Consider the following 27857-nt stretch of genomic DNA (forward strand, 5'->3'; position numbering starts at 1 on the left):
GTACTGTCACAGACAGATGAGCGTAACTCCAAGTCTTATTCACAGTGCTGAATATTCTCTCGCATTCAGTAATACTGTGGGGAATCGACGGGATCCTTAGCATGACCACTGAAACTCTGCAGAACCTGAGCATTCCGCTGACACCTTGAGCGTTTCCAACTTGTGCCCGCTGCATGTCGTACCTAGGCTCGTTCAATATGTCCGACAGAAGTTTGCATGCTTGCAAGGTGGAAAACTCAACTTCAAATGTGCCCACAACTGCTTCGTTTGATTTGTCGCTTTGCCGGGGCAGAACTGATGTACACTGCTGAGTGAAGAAGTTTCCAAGCTCTGCACTTGGGCAACTTCAACCATCTTGAGGTTGATGTCTTCTAGTGGAAATTTGCGACGAATATAATCGCACGCCGTTATAAAGTAGAGATGTACAGCAGAAAAGAACTGCTGTCACTCAACAGCACTCAGTGTTTCAACAACAGAGTAGGTCATGCTGCCAATGGCTATGTCTATATCATCTTTTTGATTCTCTGGGGCTGCATAGACAACTGAGAGCAATGAGTGACATCCCTTGAGAACACCTGGGCGTACAAATCTAGTCAGGAGATCTTCAAGAAGCTGGTTCAAGGTGCCTCTCAGTACAAGAATCTAAAGAGCCTGTGCCTAAGAAGGCAGTTTGTCTTCTCAAAAAGCAGCACTATACTTTTGCAGCAAGAGTCAGTACTCCCTGCTCAGCTCCGATGGTAAGAAATAAAACAGGCACTCCTCATGGGACGCATGGCTGATTCTTCAGTCTGAAGTTTGAGCTTTTTTGCTTGAGGTGCAAAGTCACTTCTTTGACGAGGGTATATCGGTGCTTGTCTACCCAATATCCGCAGCAGTCCTGGAGGTTTGTGCATGGTTCTTGGGGGGGGGGTGTCCAAATGTCTTTGGGATTTGGTATGACTCCAAAAACGTGCTCTGCTTGTTGCACTTCTTTGTTTCATGCAAAAAGAAAAAGAGCTGACCAGTGGCTTCCACTGATCAAGTAACCTGTTCAAGAACTTCCCCAAAGACAGCCTACACATTGGCGAATGCTTTAAGATCTTCGTGACCTCGACATCATGCTTTTTTCGGAACTCTTTCAGTCGGTCTTTACACTTCGAGCTTTTCTCGAGATAAAAAAAATATGTCAACCAAAATCTCACCAACCTTTATAGGAAGACATGAAGCTGCTTTCTGGGAGGCCAAATTAATGAGATGGCGCAAGCAACCAACCCCAATCAAACTTGGCTGGGCTTCTCTCAGCACTGCAGAAACGCTGTTTTTCTTGCCGACCATGACATCAGCATTGTCCAAAGACATAGCCAGCAAGTTTTCTACAGGCAAATTCCAGGACTTCATTTCATCCAGAATCAGATTTCCGATCTTCTGACCAGACGCTTCTTCTTGTATTGTCCCGAGGCAAAAAAAGGAGGCTTTCCACTCTACTGGTCTCTTTCACGTAATATGTCACAAGAACGGGGAAAAGCTGTGTATCCCTATTGTTACTCCCATCCACGGCTATCGTAAACGGCCGTTGTTTTAGTGCATCTAGTAAAGGAGCCAAGGTGTTGGCGGCTATTTCCCGAACAATCGATGTCGTCTTTATTCATCCACAAGCGTAGCGCTTAGCTTTGTCGCACCTGGGGAACATTTTGCGGAAAAGTGGTCTAGCGTGATCACCGACATTCAGCAGAATGTTGTGCCCAACTCAAAATGCTGCAAAAAGGCATTCGGTGCAAATTACACCTAAGTCGCTGCTACTTTGTACAAAACTTACAAGGCTTGCCTGGCTGTCTGTGGCTCGCACATATCCCTGGTGTTTTTTCAAAGCGATGTGAACATTGATGTCGGCCTTACCACCATGTGAAATGTTCACATCACGTGAATGCATCATTTAACCGTGCAAACAACAAAGGACTAAGAAGGAAACACACAGGACAGGCGCGGTGTGTTTCCTTCTTTGTCCTTTGTTGTCTGCGCGGTTACATGATGCATTCCAATATCGACCACCAACTAGCCCGCCTCTCCCTGTTAAACATGTCACATCACATGAACAGGCGGTACAAAAGCCAAACTTGTCTCCTTTCTTCGACGGCACGAAGCAGGGGAATTTTGTTGAGTACGACTTCGAAAACACTTGGAAGTACTGATGAGGCTTTGAGCATGCCGTCACACTTCGCAGCCAGTGTGGCTACGAAACACAGGAGTGCTAGAGCTACACGGCACCGGATGCTGCAGCTGGTCACACAAAAAAGAAAGCGAGGCCAACACAACAGGGTATATTCGTGAAAAAAAGAAAGGCCTAGTGGCAAGGAATAAGTGTGTTGAGAGTAACCACAACCAGTGTCCACGCTGGACGACCCGAGCACCTGCACCTTTCTGAGCAACGCCAGAGTGAAAATGTTGTCCTTACCCTGAAAACAATGACATCGCACACCCTACGCAAGTGGGGCTACTGTCCAGCAAGGGTGTAGTTTTATCGGGAATTTCAAAATTTTTTTTTTACGAATGAAGGAAGTTTGTAAATTTGACATTTGTAAAATCGCAAAATGGGTCAAAATTCATACATCCTATGGGAAATTCAGAAGAGTTGGCAGGGCATGGGCACACTGGTTCAGCGTAACTTGATAAGAAAAGTTCTACAACTATGTTGTGTAATATATGCAAAAATTTATTTGCAGATGAATAAATATGGGTTAAGCTAATATGGCAGGCACTGTAAAGTCATGGGCAGCAGCAGCTTATTGATCCTTGTGAAGAGAAAAACCTACAAGCAGTGCATCCTGTTATTAAGGAGCTGAAACTAGCTGAGGAAAAGAAACACCTAGTGAAGAAGCTAAATAAGCACATTCGTCAATGGAATGGAAAATGGCAGCTGTAATGTTAAGAGACCGGAAGGTTGTAAGTGGGTATAGCTGATATTTTAGTTGAGATTACGAGGAAAAATTCTGTTGGACAGGTCATGTGATGCTTACAGCAGATAACTGGAGGTCTACTGGGGAACAAAAACACAGTTTAGGTAGAGGATTAGGTGGTCTAATGAGAAAAGGAGACTTGCAGGGATAGATATCACTGACAGAGGGCTTCGTGTGCACGGGACCTAAATAGGCCACCCCTTTTGATGATGATGCCATGTGTGGCTAGCAAAGAGAACAGGCGACATTATAAAATTTTATTACTGGGGCTTTACGTGCCGAAACCCATGATTTGATTATGAGGCACGCCGTAGTTGGGGCTTTGTATTATTTTGACCACCTGGCATTTTTTTAAATGTGCACCCCGTCCAAAGTACACAAGCGTTTTTGCATTCTGCCCCTATTGAATTTGGCTGCCAGAGGTGGGATCAAACCTCAGGCACAGCAGTGCAATGCCACAGCCACTGGGTGCGACGACACCACCTGGTCTGGTCCAGCACCGAACATGGGCACTACCTCATGCCAGACTGCTACTCACTCAGACCGCAATGGTCTTGATTTCATGAAGCACACGAAACAAGTACGGGCATGGAGAATACACTCACTGGAGGGTGGTGGTGGTGGGGGCAGTCCGCCGGGTGGAAATGGTGGCACCGGTCGGAACGGCGGTGGCATGGGAGGCATACCACCGGGCATCGGTGGCGGTGGTGGCAGGGTCGGTAACGGTGGCAATGGCAAACCCCCTGTAATGGCAACAAAACAAGCCACACCCCTCAAATGACGAAAACACTGTCAGTACAGAAGTTCCAGAGCACAGAGAATCCTAATCACATGCCTTGCTTAGTTAACAAATAATCATAGAAAATGCTTTCCTTTTGTAACTTGAATTTTGTAGTTTAACTGCTTCGACTGAGGACAATGAAGGCAAACTAACACTGTCCACGGTCTCTTTTATAATGTACGAAACATGCTTATTTAGCTTGTGTATTGCATGTTTCTAAACAAAATCATTAACTCAGGTTAGAATGGTGCCTTTAGTATAGACTTGTACGAATATTATGCTATTTTAGTATTCAAAGTTTTCAAAGTATTTGAAATGAATCGTTACATGCCTTTTTCCGCCTACAGGCAACACCTCAATCGCAACAACCAAGAAAGAACAAAAACATCCGTGCTTATAACTGGCAGAAATAATTACATACCATACTCGAATCTCTGTAAAACCGTTCTCCATTTGTGGATGCAAAAGTCATTCATATCATATTTTTGGGCACGCTGCCATCCAGGCAAAATTCGTGCTGCTGTGAATCCACACCTCAAGTCAGCACATGACCTGCACCTCAATTTCGTTGTTAAATTAAAAACATTCTTTTTTTCCCCCTGTGCACCTACAGAAAAGAATGGGTCAAGTTTGTGTATAACGGAAAGCATCAAGCTGTATTTGCACAACACAGCATGAACTGCCAGTGCTGTGCAGGCAATGTCACGCTTCACAGCATCGCAACAACGCACGTCTGACAATTGCAAGATGCTCCTGCGGCCTATCCACTAGAAAATTTTATGTAGACTGAAGCACAACAGTGAGAAAGAGCCCGCAAAGAAATTTTCTGGGCTGCTATAGTTGTAAGAAATGTTGCACTTGCATTTTCACATGAAAATATCTGAATAATGCCTCTTTGAACATACATTGACTCCAGAGATGAACTCACTACCTCTTTTGGAAGAACCAACTTTCTTTAGATTTGTCATCATCTAGCACTTGTGTCAAAGGTTTATACAAATCCCACAACTATATCAACTACTCGTTTCAAAATTATTGGACACCAATTACTATTCGCTTTGACTTCAATTTAAAAAAAAATTATATTTGCAAATCTGACTCGCAAATGAATTGCACGCCTTAAAAAAAGTAGACGCAGGGACTACACAGGTCTGTCAAAAGAGAAACTCACCGGGCGGAGGTCCAGGTGGCATTGCACCCAAGGCAACGGGAGGAGGCGCCAGACCAGCCACAGGTGGTGGCGGGGGAAGCCCACCAACAGGGGGTGCATCGGCAAACAGCTGATGGGGTCGGTCCGAGTGGGCCAGCGGGTTCTGTGCCGCCAGCAGACGCTCTGCACACATGCACACACATACACAAAGTGTTATGCCAGTGTTGACAGAAACTTTTTTCACTGCAATTTTATGAACAAAGGAGGCACTGGCATACATCTGGGGCGAGCTGGGGTGTTTGTACCAACACAACCGCCTGCTACATATTGAAACTTGAGAAAACCAGCGAAAAAAACTGATATACAAACATGACACAAAAAACAGACACCAAGATGCTGGACTAGCAACTGACATATATTCGAAAAAATGAATCGACTCTCGAACATCAACCGCCGACGCGTGCGCTATGCTCTTAGCAAGATAAAAAAATTCTTGATATTGATTACCAGACCATTCTGCTCTATTTCTACTTCCTTATCGTTGAAGCTCAGTCCTTCAGAAAAGCTATCTCTTTATCACTCCGAGCGCTAGAAGCAACACTGCCTGCTACAGTTCAGTGCGACAATATACTGTAGTCTTATTTGGCGACTTAGTTTTACCTACAATGCAGAATACATACCAGGTTAATGTCAAATGTAATCACATTAAAATACACATAATGTTGATTACCTGCATGCTTCGTTGCAGCAGAAATTTTGGTGAGAAAGAAAGGGAATGCAATGAATGAGAAGCTACTTTCAAGAGTATCAGTTGAAGCTAAGAAAGAAATGTTTGGAGCCCACTTAAGGCAATAAAGATGTTTTTCTTATATTCTTCATTAACTTCACATGCAGATGCAACACTACAAAAGTTGTTTTCTTACTCAATTGTAGGGTAGCGCCAGAGCTATAGATGCACTCAGTTATGCCTCTCTGCTTGCGATGGCAAGATAATGTAACAGTGGGTGCACAATACGGTTTGCTCTCCACTGCTTTTCCACTTCTCTTGAAGGGTGAGTGACATTAGCACGCCGAGGAACTTTTCTAACAATGCAGGAGTGAAATTGATGGTCAACAATTCACTCTCACAAAAGCTTGCGATACAGAACAGCACATGATAAAACACATCGCAGCCGTTAAATGAGTTGAAATGCTTAGAGCAGTGTTATGAAACCTAATGAGCTCCCAGAGTAGTCTGCATGGCAGAATGAGCTCATCTATCGAAAATGGCAGCGGTTGATCATGCGAATACAATGAAGCTACAACACCAAGGAGGCAAAATATAAGGCTGACAGTTACCACTTGTAAGCAGCTTTTGTTCGTGCTGCGTTGCCCATAAAATCGAACAATATGTGCGGAATGACCCAGGAATCTGCCATGCTTCTGTCAAACTGTACTGAAAGAACCATCGTTGTATTTGTGTATCTGCATTCGGTTCAACTTTTTCTCATGGGAATATGTGCATCACTTTGATAAAGCAACAGTGTGCAAGAAAACAGCATGTTTGTGGCTATGCGCATTCAGTGTACATGGTTTCTTTTGGTTTTGTTCATTTTTCTTTACATGAAAGGAAAAAAGGTCATGTTGGTTAAATGTTAACATTTTCTTATTGGTGAGTACTGCATGTGCAACACCAAGTGCTCTGAATTTCCCTTACCAGTTTGTTGCCATAGTCAACATTTCTGCTGCACTGTCAGTTGTAGCATATTTATCAATTCTGGGCTGCCCCTCGAAATTCACAAGGCCATAAAAAAAACAAAAAAACTTCACTCCAATGTAAGCTGAACAAAAAGAAAAGACAGTTGATTGAAAAAAAGAACATGCATTTTATAATGCAAGCACACTCGTAGGCATGTTCGACCTTTACTCATGGTTGTATGCAACACTGCTGTGCTTGTTGCTCGCTTCTTCCAGCAGCGTGTTAGAAATACCACTTTCGGAACGCTTCTACAATCATTTCGGCTGGAATTTCGTCCACTGCCACTGTGATTCAATTTGCCAACTGGCTCAGTGAAGCAGGCTTCATAAGTCTGGTCGGAGTGAGCATGCAATGTCAGCCAATTGGCATGATGTTTCCGAAGCTTGTCCTAAAATGACTTGTTAATGGCAACGTCGAGTGGTTGCAATTGGCTTGTCATGCGTTCAAGTATAATCAGAATGTCCGTATCCCATCGTGAAAGCACAGTCTTCACTACAATGGTCAAATGACTGTAGTCGGTATTGAGAACCACGAGCAACCCCTTACACGACAGGGCCCCTGCACAACGTTGCCAAACCGTCTTGACCCAGTCCTCCGCCATTGCGCTACTCATCCACCCGTTCTCATGAACATGCACAACAATGCTCCCGGGAACACTTCTCGGGCCAAAAGAGTGCTGCACTTAAAGATAACGTATCTTTTTAAAAATTTTATTTATTTGTTTATTTATTTATTTATACACACTGCAACCCTACGAGGGTTATCGCAGGAGTGGTGTACAAAATCAAAAGTGCCACACACACAGCAAAAGGGGGTACACAAATCAAAGGTAAAAAGCAAAGCACTATTACAAGGTACATGTTAAGAAAAAAAAAGCTCTCAGTACATACATATATGCATACAAAAAGTGAATTATGCATGGTTTTAGGAACCACGGGCATCAACCAGGAATTGCCTTAACAAAGTTATCAAATGTCAGGCGGGAAGTTGGGTCCACAATTCAATGGATTGGTGAAAAAAACTATATTTGAGTTTGTCAGTGCGGGTGTGCAGGGGTGGTATATTTAGAGGGTGAAAATTCTGTGTGTTAGATGCCTTAGCAAACTTAATGCATTCCAAGGATGAGCAACGTTCAGAGTTAACAGTGGTGTAAAACCGTTTAAGACTTTCTACATTATGCCGCTCTACCAGCGAAGAGAGGTTCAAGGAGGGAAGGTTAGAAGATGGGAAGAAGTCCTTGTCGTAATGCCGGCATATAAGTAGGATAGCTATCTTTTGGACAGATTTGAGTTTTTTTATGTCGGATTTCAGGTATGGATTCCAAATGGCACGCCCCTGTAATCCAAAATGGGCTGCACTAGGGTTTTCTAAGTGAGCAATTTTGTTTCTTTAGGGGCTGAGTGCAGAGAACACTTTAGGTAACCTAGACGTGCTAGAGCTTTATAACAGATTTCAGGTATGGATTTCAAATGGCACACCCGTGATCCAAGATGGGCTACACTAGGATATTATAAGTAACCAATTTTGTTTCTTTAGGGGCTGAGTGCAGAGAATGCTTTAGGTAACCTAGACTTGCTAGAGCTTTACAACAGATTTCAGGTATGGATTCCAAATGGCACACTTGTAATCCAAAATGGGCTGCACTAAGGTTTCATAAGCGAGGAATTTTGTTTCTTTAGGGGCTGAGTGCAGAGAACACTTTAGGTAACCTAGACGTGCTAGAGCTTCATAACAGATTTCAGGTATGGATTCCAAATAGCACACCCGTGATCCAAGATGAGCTACACTAGGATTTTATAAGTAACCAATTTTGTTTCTTTAGGGGCTGAGTGCAGAGAGTGCTTTAGGTAACCTAGACGTGCTAGAGCTTTACAACAGATTTCAGGTATGGATTCCAAATGGCACACTCGTAATCCAAAATGGGCTGCACTAAGGTTTCATAAGCAAGGAATTTTGTTTCTTTAGGGGCTGAGTGCAGAGAACACTTTAGGTAACCTAGACGTGCTAGAGCTTCATAACAAATTTCAGGTATGGATTCCAAATGGCACACCCGTGATCCAAGATGGGCTGCACTAGGGTTTTATAAGTAACCAATTTTGTTTCTGTAGGGGCTGAGCGCAGAGAATGCTTTAGGTAAGCTAGACGTGCAGAGCTTTATAACAGGTTGCTTCAATATGTTTGGGCCAGGATAAATCGTGTGTGAATAGAATGCCAAGGTACTTATATTGAGAAACGCTTTCTAGAGGAATACCACTGAAGCAATAAGGAAGACGCAATTGCATAGTATGTGTCAAGAAGGACAAAAAGACAGTTTTTCAAAAATTGATGTTCATGTGCCACTCGTTACACCAGGTACAAAAGTTTTCAAATGCATTATTCAGAATGGCGTGATCGTCATGATTGGCAATTGTGTCATAGATAATGCAGTCATCAGCGTAAAAACGGATTTTACTTGGTAGCAAATTCTTGGGTAGGTCATTTATATACAGGAGGAATAGAAGGGGGCGTAGAACTGAATCCTGCGGAACACCAGAGATAACGGCCACCATAGGTGATTTTGCAGAATCAAAACAAACGTATTGCAATCTATCTGACAACCAGAGATCCAGGCAACCAGGCTAGGATTATTTAAAATACTTGTGAAGAAGATGCATCTTGCAGCACAGCCGCATCGCCAACGTGCAACTCGGCTCGGGCTGTTGATTGCTGGCGTCTTTTTGGACAGTGCTTTGGGCTGTCTCGCCGTTCCTGGGTCGCTGCACCTTTGCATTAGGAGCCGCCAATAAATGTCTTCTCAATTGTTGGAGGTGCTGGGACTCAAACCCCGTCGCTTGAAACCCTGGAGCTGCGATCAAGAACACTACCGCCCGCCATGACCAACAGCTCATCCCAAATGGCACTGACGCCACAGTCTGTCACCTGCACCGGAATTCAACAACAACGGGACCCCAAGATCTTCAGCGGTGCAGACGACGAAGACGTCGAAGCCTGGTTTGCGTCACATGAACGGGTGAGCGTGCACAAGTGGGATGATCCAGCGAAGTTAACTCACGTCATCTTTTATCTGGCTGGTGTTGCCCAAGTGTGGTTTCACAACCACGAAAGTGATGTACCCACATGGTCAGTTTTCAAGACAACCTTTACGGAAGTGTTCGGCCGACCCGCTGTTCGCAAGCTGCGCGCTGAATGCTTGCGTGCCCGAGCACAGCAGATGGCAGAAACGTTCACGAGCTACATTGAAGACATCGTGGACCTTTGTTAACGAGTCAACACTGCAATGCCTGAAGCTGAGCGAATTCACTATATACTGAAAGGCATCGATGAAGGCGCATTCCAGTTGCTCCTAGCCAGGAATCCGCGCACTGTGTCTGAAGTCGTCAGCCTGTGCCAAAGTTACGATGAGTTAAGGAAGCAACGCGCTTCGACTCGGCGTGCTCTGGGAAGTGATGACTCATTGGCGAGCCTTGACAGCATGTACGACCCATCTCCATTCTTTCAGCGGGTCAAGGACTTTGTGCGTGAGGAAGTTGCGCGCCAACTTTCTTTAGTCCCCTTCACCCAGGAGTCCATCTCCCGTCTCCCAAACATGCTCCGAACTCTCATTTCCGAAGAGGTCGCTCAAGTTGTCCCTTCCGCACACCATCAGCTGCCTGCAGCCACGAATCTCAACTCTGTGCAGGCAGTGCTGCCTGTGGCCACGCCTCTTACGTACGCGCAGGCAGTACACAGGCCTTCGCCGGCACCTTTCACGACACAGTCCCAAGCGGTGCCACCAGAAGCCCATGCTGCATCTTGGATCGCACCGAGAGTTAATTCTTGGAGGATGCCTGACAATCGTCTCATCTGTTATTCTTGTTGCACTCCCAGACACGTCGTCCGATATTGCCGCCGTCGCCCCCAAGCTTTCGGCGACGCCTCTCGGCCCTTCCAGTACGGCAGCCAGCCCTTTTGCCAATACACCGCTCTTTCCCCCCAACCGTATGCTCATGCTGACCTCCCAGAATTTCCTTCGCATCACTCGCCATCCTCTCGCCGTCGCTCGCTCTCCCCAATGCGTCGGCGACCCACACCACCTGACCAGGAAAACTGAACATCGCAGTTCAAGAGGCAAGGACTGTGCCCTATTCGAACTCTCTAAGTCCTCGCACCAGTCCTGCTAACGTGGTCGAAATTTGTGTAGAAGGTGTTCCTGCATTCGCTTTTGTCGAACGGTGCAGCCGTTTCTGTGATAGCCACCAAACTGTGCCGTTCGCTGCGCAAGGTGAGCACGCTGCTTTCTGGATGTGCAGCACATCACTCCGCACGCAGCCACGCAGCCTGTACTGTATGTGTGCTTATTCACGGCATTGTTTACAACGTCGAGTGTATTGTTCTTCCCACCGGCTCGCATGACGTCATCCTCGGATGGGACTTCTTTTCCCGTCACAAAGCAGTGATCGACTGCGCATGCGCCGAAGTTGAATTTCCCCTTGTGACGCACCCTTGGACGACGATTGTGACCGCCCTTCTAAACTTACCGTGCGCGAGGACACAGATATTCCACCTGGCTCCTTCGCCCCCCGTACACGTCTCTTGCGATGCCATCACTGATGCAACGGTCCTCTTCACACTGTCCGACAGCTTCATGAGCCGTAAATCTCTCCCTATACCCTTCGCAACGCTTGACATGGCCAGCAGCTAAAGCAATATATACTTTTACAACCCCCTCTGTGCGCCTATTGCGTTGCTCGTTGGTGAATGCCTTGGCTTCGTGGAACTCCTCGACTCTTCGTCTTTGGTTGACGTCCCCGGAGACTCTATTGATGTCGACTCCGGCCAACCCCGCTTCGATTTCCATGCTTGAGGAGGCGTCTAGGGATGCGTTCTTGAGTGCCATTGCCGATACCCTCACACCTGCCGAACGCGCCAACCTTCTTGATCTCCTGCACCAGTTTAGAAGTTCATTCGACGTTTCACAACCTCACCTGGGCTGCTTGTCAGAAGTGCAGCACTACAATGACACCGGTTCACATCAGCCGTTATGTCAATTGCGTCTCTGCCGAAGAGCTTCATGTCATTACCATCCAAGTCAAAGATATGCTGCGCCGTGACGTTATTCAACCTTCGCACAGTCCCTGGGCATCTCCTGTTGTTTTCGTTCGCAAGGACAGGTCTATTCACTTTTGCATCAACTACCATTGGTTAACTAAGGTAACGCGCAAAGACGTCTATCCTTTGCTGTGCATCGACGACGCCCTCGACAGTCTTCAGGGAGCAGAATTCTTCTCGTCCCTTGATTTGTGTTCAGGGTACTGGCAGGTCTCGATGACTGCGGCCGATTGTAAGAAAACCGCATTCATTATGCCTGACGGCTTATGTGAATTTAATGTGATGCCTTTCGAGCTTTGTAACGCCCTTGCCACCTTTGAACGACTCATGAACAACACTCTGCATGGCCTCAAGTGGTCTATATGTCTGTGTTACCTCGATGATGTCGTGGTTTTCTTGCCTGATTTTCCCACTCACCTGCTCCACCTCAGACATGTTTTGACCTGTCTAACGAACGCTGGCCTCCAACTCAACCTCAAGAAGTGCCGCTTCGCCGTGCGAGAGCTCACCATTCTAGGCCACGTTGTGTCCAAGCATGGCGTTCTACCCGATCCTGCAAAACTTCGACCAGTTGCAGAGTTTCCGAGGCCTCAGACCTTCAAAGAACTTCGAAGCTTTGTGGGCCTATGCTCATATTTCCAGTGCTTTGTTCGGAATTTCGCAATGATCATGGCGCCGTTGACTCAGCTTTTACGCGGTGACGCCACCCTCTCCTCCTGGTCCCCTGCATGTGACTCGGCCTTTGCCACACTGCGTCGTCTTCTCACCTCCCCACCTATTCTTCGCCATTTCGATCCATTAGCTGCAACTGAGGTACACACAGATGCCAGTGGGGTCGGTCTTGGCACCGTCTTCACCTAACGAAAGCCTGGCTACCTTGAATATGTAGTCACCTATGCGAGTCGCACGCTGACAAAGCCTGAGACCAATTACAGCATGACCGAAAAAGAGTGCTTGGCATTAGCATGGGCACTTGCCAAATTCCGACCATACCTGTATGGGCACTCATGTGACTTGGTCACAGATCACCACGTGCTTTGTTGGCCTGCCAACTTGAAAGATCCCACTGGCCGCCTAGCCCGTTGGGCACTACGCATCCAGGAGTATCATATTCGCGTCATATACCGCAGCCGATGCGCACACTCAGACGCAGACGCCCTGTCTCGTTCACCTTTACCTCCAGACTCTGCCTGCGGAACAACTTCAGCACACTCCATGTCATCTCTCGACATGGACTCCTTTGCCACCGCACAATGTTGTGACTCGTGGATCGCCTCTCTTTTCGACTATCTATCTGGATCCTCGACCATCCCTGCATCCCGAACCCTCTGACGCCAAGCAGTTCATTTCGCCATTCGTGACCAGCTGCTCCACCGATGCAATTACGCTCCTGAAGGCCGTCGGTGGCTTCTGGTGATTCCCCGCAGCTTAAGGTCACAAAAATGTGCCTCTTTCCACAATGATCCGCAGTGTGGCTACGCCGGAGTCTTCAAGACGTACGAACGAATTTGCCACCACTACTACTGGCGCGGCATGTACAATTTCGTACAAAAGGTTATTTGTTGCTGTCTGGACTGTCAACGCCGCAAATCGCCGCCTTTACGCCTGTCTGGTGCCTTGCAGCCACTCCCGTGCCCTGCCACACTCTTCGATCACGTCGGCATCGACCTATACGGCCCGCTTCCTACGACGCCAGACGGCAATCGGTGGATCACAGTTGCTGTTCACCATTTGACACGCTACGCCGAAACAGCTGCTTTACCAAGTGCTACAGCGTGGGATGTAGCCTCTTTTGTCCTAAATCGCTTCGTGCTTCGTTATGGTGCACCTCGAGAAGTCCTCAGCGATTGAGGTCGCGCCTTCCTCTCCGAAGTCGTCGAAAGTTTGCTTTCGGAATGCCATATTATTCATTGGACAAGCATGGCATACCATCCCCAGACTAATGGGCTCACAGAGCGATTTAACCGCACACTTGGTGATATGCTCTCGATGTACGTGACATCTGATCATGGTAACTGGGACCGCATCCTTCCATTCACGTTCGCGTGCAACACTGCGATCCAGGCCACTACAGTATTTTCACCTTTCTTCCTCCTGTATGGCTGCGAGCCTACGCATACCATCGACACGCTCCTTCCATACCGTCCTGATGCCTCCGAGTGTCTATCTGTTCGACGTCGCCCGACAAGCCGAAGAATGCCGCCAGCTAGCGCGCTCCTTTACGGCAGGGCAACAGCAGCGCCAGAAAGAAAACCATACCGACATGCTTCCAAACACCACCTATGCTCCAGGCGTTCTTGTGTGGTTGTCTGTCCCTTTCCGAATGCCGGGGCTTTTTTCGAAACTCGTCCCCAAATTCGGAGGGCCTTACCGAGTCTTGGAGCAAACATCCCCGGTGAATTTCCTGATTGAGCCACTGTCACCACCTGAAGACTTGCACCAGCGTAGACGTGACATTGTCCACGTCTCGCGTCTCAAGCCCTACCATGACCCTCTGCCTCCTGATTCTTAAAGCGCCAGGATGGCTCTTTTTGTCCGAGGGGAGATTGTGAAGAAGAAGACGCGTCTCGCGGCACAGCCGTATCACCAATGCGCGGCTCGGCTCGGCTCGGCTCGCGCTGTTAATTGCTGGCGTCTTTTTGGACAGTGCTTCGGGCTGTCTCGCTGTTCCCAGTCGCTGCGCCTTTACATTAGGAGCCGTCAATAAACCTCTTCTCATACTATTTAGCTTATGCAAAAGCTTGGAATGTACCACTGTATCAAAGGCTTTGGAAAAGTCTATGAATATGCCATTAATTTGAAGGTCTAGGTCAAGTGCGTGGCAGATGTCATGAGCAAATTCGGATGTCTGCATAATGGTGCTGAGGCCACTGCAAAATCCATGCTGTAAGACTGTTAAAATATTGTTGGCCTCAAGAAACTCAATAATATGTTTGTAGACGACATGCTCTAAAAGTTTATAACAACTAGAGGATAAGGAAATCGGTCTGTAGTTGAATAGGTCTTGTTTACACCCAGACTTGTGCAAAGGTATAACTTCCGCAACTTTTCAGGCTGATGGAATGGTACTTGTTTGCAAGGCTTTATTAAATATTGCTGTAAGAAAGCTGCTGGACCAGAGAGCCTACCACACAAGAAATGTATTATGAATGTTATCAGAACAGCAACCCTTTTTAGTATCTAGGTTTAAAACTAAGTTTAAGACATCCAACATAGATACACTTAAACACACACATGGCGGCAGCTTCCACCCATCGGCAGTGCAACACAACCTTAACTTCGTTCAATGCTTTTCATAAGTCCGCACTTCTGAGTTTAAATTCCTTGGCGCTTTTTTTGTTAACTGTGAAAGCCACAGGCATATTGAAGTAGACTATCGTCTGATTAGTGCTTTCAATTTGACCCATTCGGTAGGCCTTCTCCAGTGGTTTGTTGATTATCTCTGGAAATGCTATGAGCTCCTCTTTAAAGCCATTAGGAAACTTTTGCCATATTGAAATCCATTGTTGCAGGCTGACCCTGAACCGTTTCACAAATTGCATGACCCAGCCATTGCTGGCCTTGAACTGGGTTCGTGCGACACCTCGAATGTTCCCGACCTCCTTTGCCTGCATTGTCTCCGTTGTTACAGGCATGTGCACTTCTCTTCGTGTACTCATGAAGTTGGTGACACCTTTTTCCACTCCATGGTGTTGACCGTTCTGTGATCCGGTGAACGACGTCCACATTGCAGAACAGTTGAAGAGCTCATTTCTGTAGTATCTCTCATCAGCACATCTACGCAGAACTTGCACTGGGTTCAACAGCTCGACATTTTCTCTGCTTGCAAAACAACCTTTTGCTTAAAGGCTGCAGTGTAGAGGGATCGCTTGGTGGGCACTCCTTCTGCCTCGATCACAAGCTCGTCACAAGCACGAGGTTCCAGTGCAACGCTTGCAGACAATGGTTTTGAATGAAGCATTTTGAGAAAACAAAATGGCACATGCTAGCCACCAATTTGCCCGCTGTAATTCTGTGGCTGCAAGGTGGCGTTGAGGATCTGGCAGTTGCAGCCAAACCACACCATCAAGTCCAAGCTGACTGCCTACTTTTGGACATTTTTTTTAAAGGTATTGACTTAGATTTGAGTAAATATGGTATTTATTTACTGTGTGAATGCCTCAGTGTGGATTTGAGTAGTGTTGAACATCAACAAAAATTATCTATATATTTTTCAAAGTACCAGCTCAACACTTGTTTCAATGACCTGCAGCTTTCAAAAACAAGGTTGAATAAATTTGTCTTAATGCCGTATTATGTCTCAGTGTAGTAGCATGCTCTCCAAATAAAATGCCGAAGTTACTGTGTCTTGTGAAAAACCTCCTGGTGCCGCTATGCCACATGCTACACGCTCCACTGCTGCTAGGGTGTCATTACCATTTTGTGCTACTTCCTACTGATATTCTCCCAAATCTGGTGTGATAATGTTGATATTTTGCAAAAGTTGTTAGACATGCATGGGCAGCTGTTGACAAAATGCCTACATTATCGGTCATTGCTGCAATAAGTGAAGCGCTCTTGAAGTGCTTGTCACCTTGCATTCAAATGATGTTTGCATAGGAGGTATGGCTACTGCCGCTCACTTGCATTTTAAATATATCTTGTCCGAAATGGCTGTTGCTTCGTTTTGGGAGCTCTTCTAAGATGTAAGAGGAATTTTCTCATAAAATGTATACTTCATAACTGTGTTGTGTAAAGAGAAAGAAAACCGAGAACTCCTCGGCCCCATGTATGGGCCACGAAAAACCGAGCGACACCAACTGGCCATCACAACTGGGAAAAGGCCAATTGTTGAGCCCATCCTATACTGTGTACATCAGCGACTGCAGTGGGTCTACACAACACAGCAGGCGCAATACAGGGCCCATGTCAGAGGGGCAACATTACATGAATATAGAAAATAAGAATCAACATTACCAACAACAAGCAAATAAAGTGTAGACACAACCAAAAGAATGTGGGCTAATGAGAGAGAGAAAAAAAAATAACATGACATATATCTAAACACAGAAGAGTAGGCAGGCAGGAAATATAGAGCAATGTGCGCATACCATGCACACAATATCCTGATTTCACGAAAAAGAAAAATACTCGCTACTATCAGCACTTGCCCGCCTGTGTCACATAATAATGCTGACATGCAGTCTGTTTTCCCTTCCAATACAGTCGAATGCAGTTATATCGAACTCACACACACACAAAAAAAGCCTATCAGTTCGATGTAGGGCATAATTCAATATAAGCCTGCTAAAGAATTCGACATTCTAAAAGCACATAGCATGTATAAAAGCACTTTATTGATGAAACTAGCCTAGTTTTGCATGAAATACAGTTGCCGATCAATAAATCAGACATCGATAATATAGACATGTTTGGTAAATCGGACAGCTTCACGGTACCATCAATAGCCCCATAAACTTAATGTGTTAAGACCGATATTTTGGACAGCTGCCAGCTCTACATTCGAATATCCAGACTCCGTCCGCGGATGCAGCATACGCCGACTCTGCTGCCATTGTCTCCTCTGGCAACCTCGACAAGACATCAAGTATGGCCTCGGAGATTACATGGTAGATGGCAATTCCTGAGGACGTGCCTTGATCGCAGCACTATGCCTAGGAGATTTAACTGCAAATGCCGATTTGGAGGCTTTGCCTGAATTATATGTAGCATAAACACTGCGATAATCACATCCTATTTCGGCAACCCTGCACACGGCCTGCTCTTGCCATTCAGTTTGTTGAGTTTGCCTTTCAGACAGCGTTCCACTATTCTGTGCTTGTTTGTTTAGCTTGTGTTCCAAACAGCGCTCTGCCGGTTCCAAGAAGTCTTTCTCGTGAACTTATGGAACGGCCGAATCAAATGGCACCAACAGTGCCCTTGCAGTCCGACTTGGAATGAGTCTTGAGTTGCAGTCCGAATGACTCCACAACTGAAAAGCCTGAACCTGCCGCCTACCACAACGTGCTCAAGTGCGGGCATCACTGATGACCTGGCAGGGTGCTGTGTGCTGATTTTCTGCTGCCGTTACATCTGAAGACGTAGACATCAACAGCATGGTGTTGTCGTGTGCCAAACTCAATGATGGCAAAATAATTGAGCAAGTTCTTCCCACCGTCAAACAGCAACTCTACTCGGATGATGATGATGCTCCGTGTGCTTTGGAGCCTCCACATGCAAACTCGAGCCTTTGCAGTTATTGCATTGGCGAACGACGACAGCACAAGACTGGCAGAAATACAGGCCTACTTGGTTGCACGTAAGCGGAAGTGCATGCAGCAATGAATCAATAACTTATTCCTTGCACAGGGGCCTTAATACTGCCACATGGGGTGGCACAGCAAGGGAACTGAGGAAGAGGAGAATGAAGTTCGTCTTAGATCGCGCATCGCCGCTTACGTTTCATAAAGTGCAAACGCCTGGATCTTCATTCAGCATGTATACTACAACTGGGTGGAGTTTGCTGGGTACGTTTAACTTATGCAGGAGACCCCACTGGGCAACAAGAACCTCGCCCCACGATTGGAGTTGGCTCCAGTTCCCCGCACAAGCCGGTGAATCCGAGGCCTCACCCCAGAATTTGGCAACCACCAGGAAAAAGTGATGACTGCGACCACTGCGACTTCTATGGAAAGGGTGACACCGACTTACCTAACGCTGCTGAACCCCCAAGTGCCAACGGCTTTTCATGGCAACACATTTGAAGATGTGGAACACTAGCTGGCGGAGTTCGAGCGCTTGGCTGCATTTAACGAGTGGGACAACACCAAACTCAGGAACGTCTACTTCAGCGTCCAGGATGGTGCTCGCACGTGGTTTATGAATTGCGAAAGTGCTCTGTCATCCTGGCCTGAGTTCCGGCGCAAGCTACTGGAGACTTACTCCAGCCCCGATCGCCAAGAAAAAGCGGAGCGAGCCCTTCAGTCACGCATTCAAAAGCCCAACGAGAGTGTCACGATGTACGTGGAGGACATGGATGGATGGATGGATGCGAAACTTTAATAAGGTCCTGAGGTACGCGAATCAGCACGCTGCGGGCCGCTCCCACGTTGGGACAGTCAGGCCTTGCCTGACCGCCGCATCGTGGGCCCTCTGGACAGCCCATAATTGCGCCCCGGCACCGGGGCTCTTGATAGCGGAGAGCCACTTGTCCTCGTTGATTTGTTCTGTGTCTCATAACGAGGGGCAACGCCAGAGCATATGGTCTAGGCTAGCGATGTCATTGCAGTGCCCGCAAGAACTAGTGGCATAGGTGTCGGGATAAATTTTGTGGAATAAAGCCGGGTTGGGATATGAGCCTGTTTGCAATAATCTGAGGGTCAATGCCTGCGCTCTATTTAACTTCTTGTGTGGAAGGGGAAAGTCTCTCCTGCCGAGATAAAAGTGCTGCGCAATTTCGTTGTATGTGGTCGGTTGATCCCTGTTCTCCACCACTGCGGGCTGGCGTTGGGATTCTCCATGGTTGCGGAAAGTGAGACCTCGCGCCTTGGAGTGGGCCAGCTCGTTGAGGTTTGTGGGGCCTCCCATGATGGATCCCATGTGAGCGGGGAACCACGTGAGAGTGTGGGTGGCGATGCTTTTGCCGTCGAGGATGCGACAGGCTTCCTTACACATGGCGCCAACGCTGAAGGCGCGGATGGCTGCCCTGGAGTTGCTAAAGATATTGGCATGTCCGTCGTCCAGGAGGGCCAAGGCAATGGCCACTTGCTCCGCCGCACGCGACGACGTGCTTCGTACCGAAGCAGCGTTAATGGTCGAACCCCTGTGGTTGATTGACACTACCGTGGAATTGTTGCTGTTGCCATACTGGGCCGCGTCAACGAAGCAGCTGCCGCCAGGGAGTTCTGTTGCGCGGTGTAGGAGCGCCACCGCTCTGGCCTTCCTTCTTTCTACGTTGCGCTGGGGATGCATATTGCGCGGGGCGGGCCATATGATGATGTTATCTTTCTGCTCTTTCGGAAGGCCCTGGTAGGCGTCTTCGACAGTGGCCGGGGGGACGCCCATCTCAGTTAGGAGTCGCCTGCCCGCCCTGGTGCCGGAGAGCCTGAGAATCTGTGCCCTTTCTTGTGCTTCTGCAATCTCTTCCAGGGTATTATGAATACCCAACTGCAGGAGTCGGTCGGTGCGTGTGTAGTTTGGTAGTCCGAGCGTGCTCTTGATCCCCCTCCTTATCATGGCATTTAGCTTGTCTCGCTCGGCCCTCTTCCAGACATGCATGGCCGCTACGTACGTAAAATGGCACAACAAGAAAGTGTGGACTAGCCTTAACAGATTCTCTTCGCTCAGGCCTCTCCTTCTGTTAGCTACCCGCCTGATTAGACCGATGACGCTATCCGTCTTCTTGCTAATTTGTAAATGGTGATGCTATTTGTGCCTGTCCCTTCGAGTATCATTCCCAAGATTCGAATGGACGCGACTTTGGGAATGGGATCTCCGCAATTGGTGTAGAGATTAATGTCAATTTCAGTGGGGGGTTTCCAGTTCTGTGGCTTGCGGCCCTTTCTACTTGGGCTGTAGAGAAAGAGCTCCGATTTCTTTGGAGAGCACCGAAGTCCCGTGTCGGTTAGAAAGCGCTCTGTAGTGTCGACAGCTTCCTGGAGAGCGGCTTCAACCTGTCTGTCACTGCCACCCGCGCACCAGACAGTGATGTCATCCGCGTAGATCGTGTGACCGATGCCCTGGACCTTGCCTAGATACCTTGAGAGGTCGACCATTGCGATGTTGAAGAGGAGTGGTGAGATGACTGACCCCTGGGGGGTGCCTCTTCTACTCAGCTCCATTGTCTCCGATTCCAAATCTCCAGCCTTGAGGATGGCGCATCGTTTGCTCAAGAAAGACCTGACGAAGGCATGGAAGGACGAGCCCAGGTCGAGCTTGGAGATGGCGTCGAGGACGAACTCGTGGCGGATATTATCAAAGGCCTTCTCCAGGTCCAAACCAAGGATGGCTCTCGTGTCCCGAGTGCAGCGTTCCAGGATTTGGATCTTGATAAGCTTCATGGCGTCCTGGGTAGAGAGGCCTGGCCTGAAACCTATCATGTTGTGAGGGAAAAGGTCGTTGGTCTCGATATACTCGGCAATTCTGTTATGGATGGCGTGCTCGGCCACCTTCCCTACACATGACGTCAGTGAGATTGGGCGGAGGTTGTCCAGGCTCGGCGGTTTACCGGGCTTTGGGATTAGTATGACCTTCGCCAACTTCCATTCTTCAGGTACAATTCCCTGCTCCCAAATCCGATTTATCTCATCTGTAAGAAACTCGATCGATGCGTCCTCTAGGTTTCTGAGAGCCTTGTTGTTAATGTGATCCGGGCCGGGTGCTGACCTACCATTGAGGGCGTGTAGGGCGCGGCGGATTTCACTGATCTTGAAAGGCTCGTCCAGCGCGGAGTTCGGCTTCCTTTTGTATACTGGGTATGCCACCTCATCGGCCGCAGTTTTGAGCGGCAGGTACTTCTTAGCCAACTTCTCCAGCATGTCCATTTCCGAAGACGACTTCTTGGCTTCGTGGAGCGCTTTAGCGAGGACACTTCTCTGGTTTGACTTGGTGCCGGAGTCGTCGAGCAAGTGTTTGAGAAGATTCCACTTCCCTCCTGTGCGCATCTGCCCGTCGATTGAATTGCAAATTTCGTCCCATTGCTGCCTAGACAGGGCTTGGCAGTGCTCGTCGATCTGCTTGTTGATCTCGGCTATCTTTTTTCTGAGCTTGCGATTCAAGCGTTGGCTTTTCCACCTCTCGAGAAGTGATTGCTTAGCCTCGAGAACGTGTGCTAGCCTGCTATCCATTTTGTCTGTCTGTAGATCCGTCTCTATGGTTTTGGTGGTGGAGCAGACATCTTGCAGAATTAGTGCGCACCACTGGACGAGACTCTCCGGCTTTTCTCCACAGGCGGCGCGGGCCTTGCGAACCTCACGGAATTTGTCCCAGTCAGGCACCGAGAACGCCTTCTTTCTTTTCTGCTCCACTTGTAAGCTGGTGACCGTGATGTAGTGATCACTACCGAGGTCTATGAGCAGATTCATCCACATGGCTGAGCCAGCGTTTTTAACAAAGGCGAGATCCGGGACAGAGTCCCTGGTCGAGGAGGTGCCCCGTCTGGTGGGAAAGGCTGGGTCCGTCAATAGAGAGAGTCCCGCATCTCCCACCTCCTGCCACAGGCTTCTGCCCTTGACCGTGTCATGCGTGTAGTTCCACGCGTGAAAGGGGGTGTTGAAATCGCCGGCCACAACCAGGGGAGAGTTTCCGGCGAGTTTCGTTGCCCTAGTGATGATGGTTTTGAAATGTCTGTGATCACTCGGGCTGCTATATACGTTAAGTATAAAAATGCTAGAGATATTGGATTGGCTTGGGATGACTTCTACTAGGGAGGTCTCCGTCTTGCTAGGCCGGACCCCTAGATCGTGTGCGACGAAAGTGAACTTGCTGCTGACTAATGTGCAGATTCCTCTGCCATCCCCACGGAGAGAAAGAGCTTTGTATCCCTGGAGTGAAACCTGATCAGTCATCGTTTCTTGCAATAATATAACATGTGGCTTTTCTTTGTGAGTGCGAACAAACTGCTGCAGGGTGCATCTTTTATGGCGGAGTCCCCTGCAGTTCCACTGCCAAATCCTAAATTGGGTGTGTGGCGCCATCGTTGCTGTATAGAGCGCTTTCCGGCGTTGCTACTAGGGTCTCGAGGGAGGTGGTTCTATTAATCAGTCCGGGAATGTGCAGTGGTGGCGGCGTGGGTACCAACGCGCCATCCGTGAAGTAAACTGGACGTACGTGGGTTGACGTCCTGATGTCCATTTCCTGCACCTTGGACTCTATCTCTGGCATTCTGTTTTCTAAGCATTGAGTTTTGACATTTTGCGCGTCTAACTTCTGATCCACGACCAAGAGTCGCTGATCCACTGCAGATCCACTCCACTGCACGTGGAGGACATGACACGTCGTTTTCAGCATGCCGATCCGAGCATGTCGGAAAAGAAGGTGCATCATCTGATGAGAGGCGATAAGGAACAGCTCTTTCGCGGTCTTGTTCGGAATACGCCCAAGACTGCTGCAGAGTTCCTCACCGAAGCCACCGCGTAGAGAAGACGCTTCAGCAATGGTCGAACATGTACAACTGACATGTAAATGCCGCCTGCACTCCAGATACGTCTGTAGGCATCGGGTGCGATGTCGCCTTGCTTTGCGAGCTGATTCGCTCAATGGTTTGTGACAAGCTACAGAAGCACCACGGTACGTCGCCACCTCCAGTCAGCTCCCTCATCAGCGTCGTACGCAACGAAGTACAGCAGGCACTGCAGGCATCCCTTTTCACCAGTGAAGCCCCACCTGTGCCAAGCGAGTCCCAGCGGAAGACTTATGCAGAAACATTACTGAGCCCCGCTAAAGCTTCCGCAACTACTTATGTTGCGTTGCCAGTCACGTTGCAATCGGCGCAAGCCGCTCCGACAACTCCGATACCATACTTCAACGACCGCTGAACACCCACAAGGAAATCAGAGGTTTGGCGAGCACCCGATCGACAACCCCTGTGCTACCACTGCGGCGAAGCTAGTCATGTGTATCGAGAGTGCCCCTACCGATGACTCGGGCTGCGGGGTTTCTATCGATATGCCTCGACCTAGGTTCGGTCTAAGACCTTCTGACATTGCAGAATTCCTCGAACAGCAGCGTAGGCCGGGCACGTCGCAGCAGCAGTCATGCTCACCCTCACCGCGGCGATATTTCCCTGCTCGTGATACAACATCGAGGATGACGCAAGGGAGATCACCAAGTCCACGCCGGGAAAACTGACGTCAGCCACCTTCCGAGGCGGGCCGCTGATACTCGACACGCTGAAGACCTCGTATTGACACGTGTACTTGTCTTTATCGGGCGACACGTTTCACCGCCTAACAAATCTTATCACACAGCGCAGGACGCGCTTGCATGTGTGGGAAGTTTCTGGAATGTTACCGATGGTTCCATCCACTGTCTGTTACCAAAACTTGTGTAATCTGATTGCATGTGTGCGTGACGCGAATAATGTAGAACTTTGTGGAAGGCGCGCGGGTCCCAGCGATTAGTCTGGAACATACAACGATTGATGTATAAAAGCTGACCCGCTTGAACCGTTGATCAGGTTTTCGCCGACCGCCGACTGTGTTCGCCGCTCTCGTTGTGCTAAAGTGTAGCCTGTTTTGTGGGCACAGGTTCGCCCAATAAAAGCTAGTTTTGCCTTTCACAGTATTGCTACTGTGTTCTTTGACGTCACGACCACGTGACATCTGGTGGTAGTGGTGCTTTGCGTTCATGTACCGGACGCCCCCACAAAGCCGTGACCCAAGCCCTCACGTGGAAGACAACACCAATGTCGCCAAGAACCAGCGAGGTAGCCGCAGGCTGCAAGGACTGCCCCCGGAGCACGGACTTTTGCCTGAGACGACCAGGGAGATCGCCACCAAGTCCACCCCAATGGCAGCCCCAGCGTCCCCCGTCGTGCTGCAGCAGCCCAGGGAGCCTCCGACTTTCCGCGGTTCAACGTTCGAGGATCCGGAAAGCTGGCTTGAGACATATGAGAGAGTCTCTACATTTAACAACTGGAACAGCGACGACAAACTGCGACATGTCTTCTTCACATTGGAAGACGCGGCCAGGATGTGGTTTGAGAACCGAGAAGCCACCTTGACGACCTGGGAACTGTTCCGAAGCAGCTTTCTGCAGACATTCGCAAGCGTCGTGCGCCGAGAACGAGCCCAAGCGCTATTAGAAACCCGGGTGAAGCTACCTAATGAGACAACCGCGATCTTCAAGGAGGAAATGCGGCGTCTATTCCGCCACACCAACCCTGAAATCCCCGAGGAGAAGAAAGTTCGCCTACTCATGCGTGGTATGAAGGAGGAACTTTTTGCCGGAATGGTACGAAGCTCACCGAAGACCGTCGAAGAGTTTCTTTGCGAGGCCATCAGCATCGAGAAGACACTTGAGATGCGAAACCGGCAATTCGACTGCCACACGAACTCGACAAACTACACCGGAGTTCAGTCACTGGCCGCCAACGACCTACCGAGACTATCCGAGCGGTCGTGCGGGAGGAGCTACAGCAGCTGTTCCCAACATCACAGCCTCAAGTGGCTTTGATTGCCGATGCCGTACATGAGCAGCTTAAACAACAATTCGGATTAAACTCTGAATCGCCGCAGCCTCAGCCGCAAGCGATGACCTACGCCATCGTCGCTCGCCGTCAAGGTCCCCCTCCACGACCACGCCAAGGCCCTGTAAAGCCGCAATTCCGTCCACCACCACCGCTGCCGCCAGCACGCCCACCCGTCGCCCAGCGCAGCTACCTGAGGAAGACAGACGTTTGGCACGCTCCTGACCACCGCCCGCTCGGCTACCACTGCGGAGAAGCGGGTCATGTCTACTGACGATGCCCATACCGGGAGATCGGACTGCGAGGCTTCGCCATCAACGCTCTGCACCTGCAGCAAGGTGAACGCCCTCGCGATATCGCCGACTACCTCACCGCTACTCAGTGGAGCTCTCGACGATCGTCGCCTTCGCCATAACCAGGCCGCTACCTGTCGCCGCAGCGCCCAGCCCGGGGTCGGTCAGCGAGCCCATATCTGGAAAACTAAAAGCAGCAACCGATGGAGGTGCGGTTGCTGTTCGTCGAACTGACGAAGATCCTCCGCCACCGACGAAGACACCGAAGAAACTACCTCGACGACATAACGACAGCCTGCCGTCCCGACGAAGTCTGGAAGCAAAAAATACGACGACTAAAGACGACCTGATGCAGCCGTGATCCGACGCCGAGACCTAACTGCAACGCCAGACAAAGAACCCCCGACCTCAACATGCTTCTCGACGGCCACGCAGTTACCGCCTTAGTGGACACATCGCCGCCCAGTTGATAAAAGTTAAAACTGCATGGGAAGGCCCTCAAATTCGAACCGCTGGAGGACATCTCATTACACCGACTGGAATCTGCACGGCAAGAATTACCTTTCATGACCGGACTTACCCTGCCACCTTCGTTATCCTCCAACAGTGTTCACGAGATGTCATTCTCGGCATGGACTTCCTGAACCAACACGGCGCAATCATAGACCTGAAGTCAAAATCGATAACGCTGTCAGAAGATTAAGCAATACCGCCGGAGAGCTCTCGTAGTCACCACGCCTTGAGCGTGCTTGAAGATCAAAAGAGCACCCCACCTCGCTCGAGCATTGTTATTTCTGTTGGCACAGAAATACCTGCTGACATAGAAGGCATCATTGAAGGCGACCAACTTCTACTGCTTGACCGTGAAATTTGCGTCGCTAGACGAATTGCTCGACTGCACGGAGGAAACACGAAAGTGTTGCTGACAAACTTCAGCCAGGAGTTCAAGCACATCAACAAGGGCACGACGATCGCATACATCGAGGAAATTCTGGAAACCAGCAATGCGTTTGTCCTCTTGGATTCTGCCGCATGTACCCCGACGGCCGCAGTTCCCCAACCAGACTTTGACATAAATCCAAGTCTCCCCATGATTAAGCAACCCCAGCTGAGAAGCTTACTTCGGCAATACAAAGAGTGCTTTTCGACCTCATCAATGATTTGACAAACGCCAGTTGCAACGCATCGCATAATAACCGAAGAGTGTGTTCGACCACTCCGCCAGAGCCCTTATCGAGTTTTTACACGAGAACGTGAGGCTATAAGGCACCAAGTCGACGAAATTCTGCGCAACGACATCATCCAGCTGTCCAAAAGCCCATGGGCATCTCTTGTAGTCTTGGTGAAGAAAAAAGACGGAACCCTACGTTTCTGCGTCGATTACCGTCGTCTGAACAGGATCACGAAGAAGGGCGTTTACCCACTCCCACGAATAGACGACGCATTGGATCGGCTCTGCAACACTAAATACTTCTCGTCGATGGACCTCAAGTCTGGCTATTGGCAAATAGAAGTCGACGAAAGAGATAGAGAAAAGACGGCGTTCATCACCTCAGACGGCCTCTACGAGTTCAAGGTTAAGCCATTCGGACTGTGCTCGGCGCCTGCAACGTTTCAGCGCGTGATGGACACGGTTTTAGCAGGATTGAAGTGGCAGACCTGTCTCGTTTACTTAGATGATGTCGTCGTTTTTTCGCCGGAAATTTAGACGATCACCTCAGGCGGCTTGCGACAGTACTAGAGGCCATCAAGTCATCAGGGCTTACCCTGAAACCGGAAAAGTGCCGCTTCGCTTATGATGAGCTTCTGTTCTTAGGCCACATAATCAGCAAATCTGGTCTCCGTCCAGACCCGCAAAAGACAGCTGCCATCGCACAGTTCCCGCAACCCATCAACAAGAAGGCAGTGCGTAGATTCCTTGGCATGTATGCCTACTACAGGCGCTTTGTCAAGGACTTCTCATGCATCGCAGAGCCGTTGACACGTCTAACTAAATGTGATGTTGAGTTCAAGTGGGAAACGCTGCAGGCCGACACATTTGAAGGACTCAAACGATGCATGCAGTCGCCGCCGGTACATGCGCGCTTCGACGAGTACGCCAATACAGAAATCGATACTCATGCCAGTAGCCTAGGTCTCGGTGCCGTCCTAGTCCAGAGGAAAGACGGACTTGGAACGGATGATATGCTAGCTGGTCGCTGTCAAAAGCGGAAGGCAACTATTCTATGAACGAAAATGAATGCCTCGCCATCGTTTCGGCTACAGCTAAATTTCGCCCTTATCATTATGGCAGGCCATTCAAAGTCGTCAGCGACCATTACGCGTTGTGTTGGCTAGCGAATATAAAGGATCCTTTAGGACGATTGACGCGGTGGAGCCTCAGACTACAATACGACATCACTGTAACCTACAAGTCCGAACGAAAACACTCCGATGCCGATTGCCTATCACGCGCCCCCCCATTGACCCGCCGCCGCAAGATGACGAGAATGACGACGCCTTCCTTAGAATGATAAGCGCGGAAGACTTCGCTGAACAGCAACGGGCAGATCCGGAGCTAAAAGGACTCGTCGTATATTTGGAAGGGCACACCGACGTTGTCCCCAGGGCACTTAAGCGCGGATTACCTTCCTTCACTTCAAAACAATCTACTCGTGAAGAAGAACTTCTTATCAGTCCGCGCCAACAACCTTCTTGTTGTTCCGTCGG

The 27857-nt window shown here is 48.8% G+C and overlaps 1 protein-coding gene across 1 annotated transcript in view; it reads right to left on the reverse strand.

Annotated features, from left to right (window-relative positions):
* Positions 1-27857, reverse strand: part of LOC135918446 (splicing factor 3B subunit 4-like) — a 187264-nt gene that overhangs the window by 32626 nt on the left and 126781 nt on the right. Inside the window, exons 6-7 of the mRNA XM_070533498.1 lie at positions 4886-5047; positions 3539-3676 (exon numbers count right to left, since the gene is read on the reverse strand). Coding sequence (XP_070389599.1) covers positions 3539-3676; positions 4886-5047 — 300 coding nt within the window. The remainder of the gene's footprint in view (positions 1-3538; positions 3677-4885; positions 5048-27857) is intronic.

Source organism: Dermacentor albipictus, chromosome 2 (genome assembly GCF_038994185.2).
Source record: "Dermacentor albipictus isolate Rhodes 1998 colony chromosome 2, USDA_Dalb.pri_finalv2, whole genome shotgun sequence".
Taxonomy (NCBI): Eukaryota; Metazoa; Arthropoda; class Arachnida; order Ixodida; family Ixodidae; genus Dermacentor; species Dermacentor albipictus.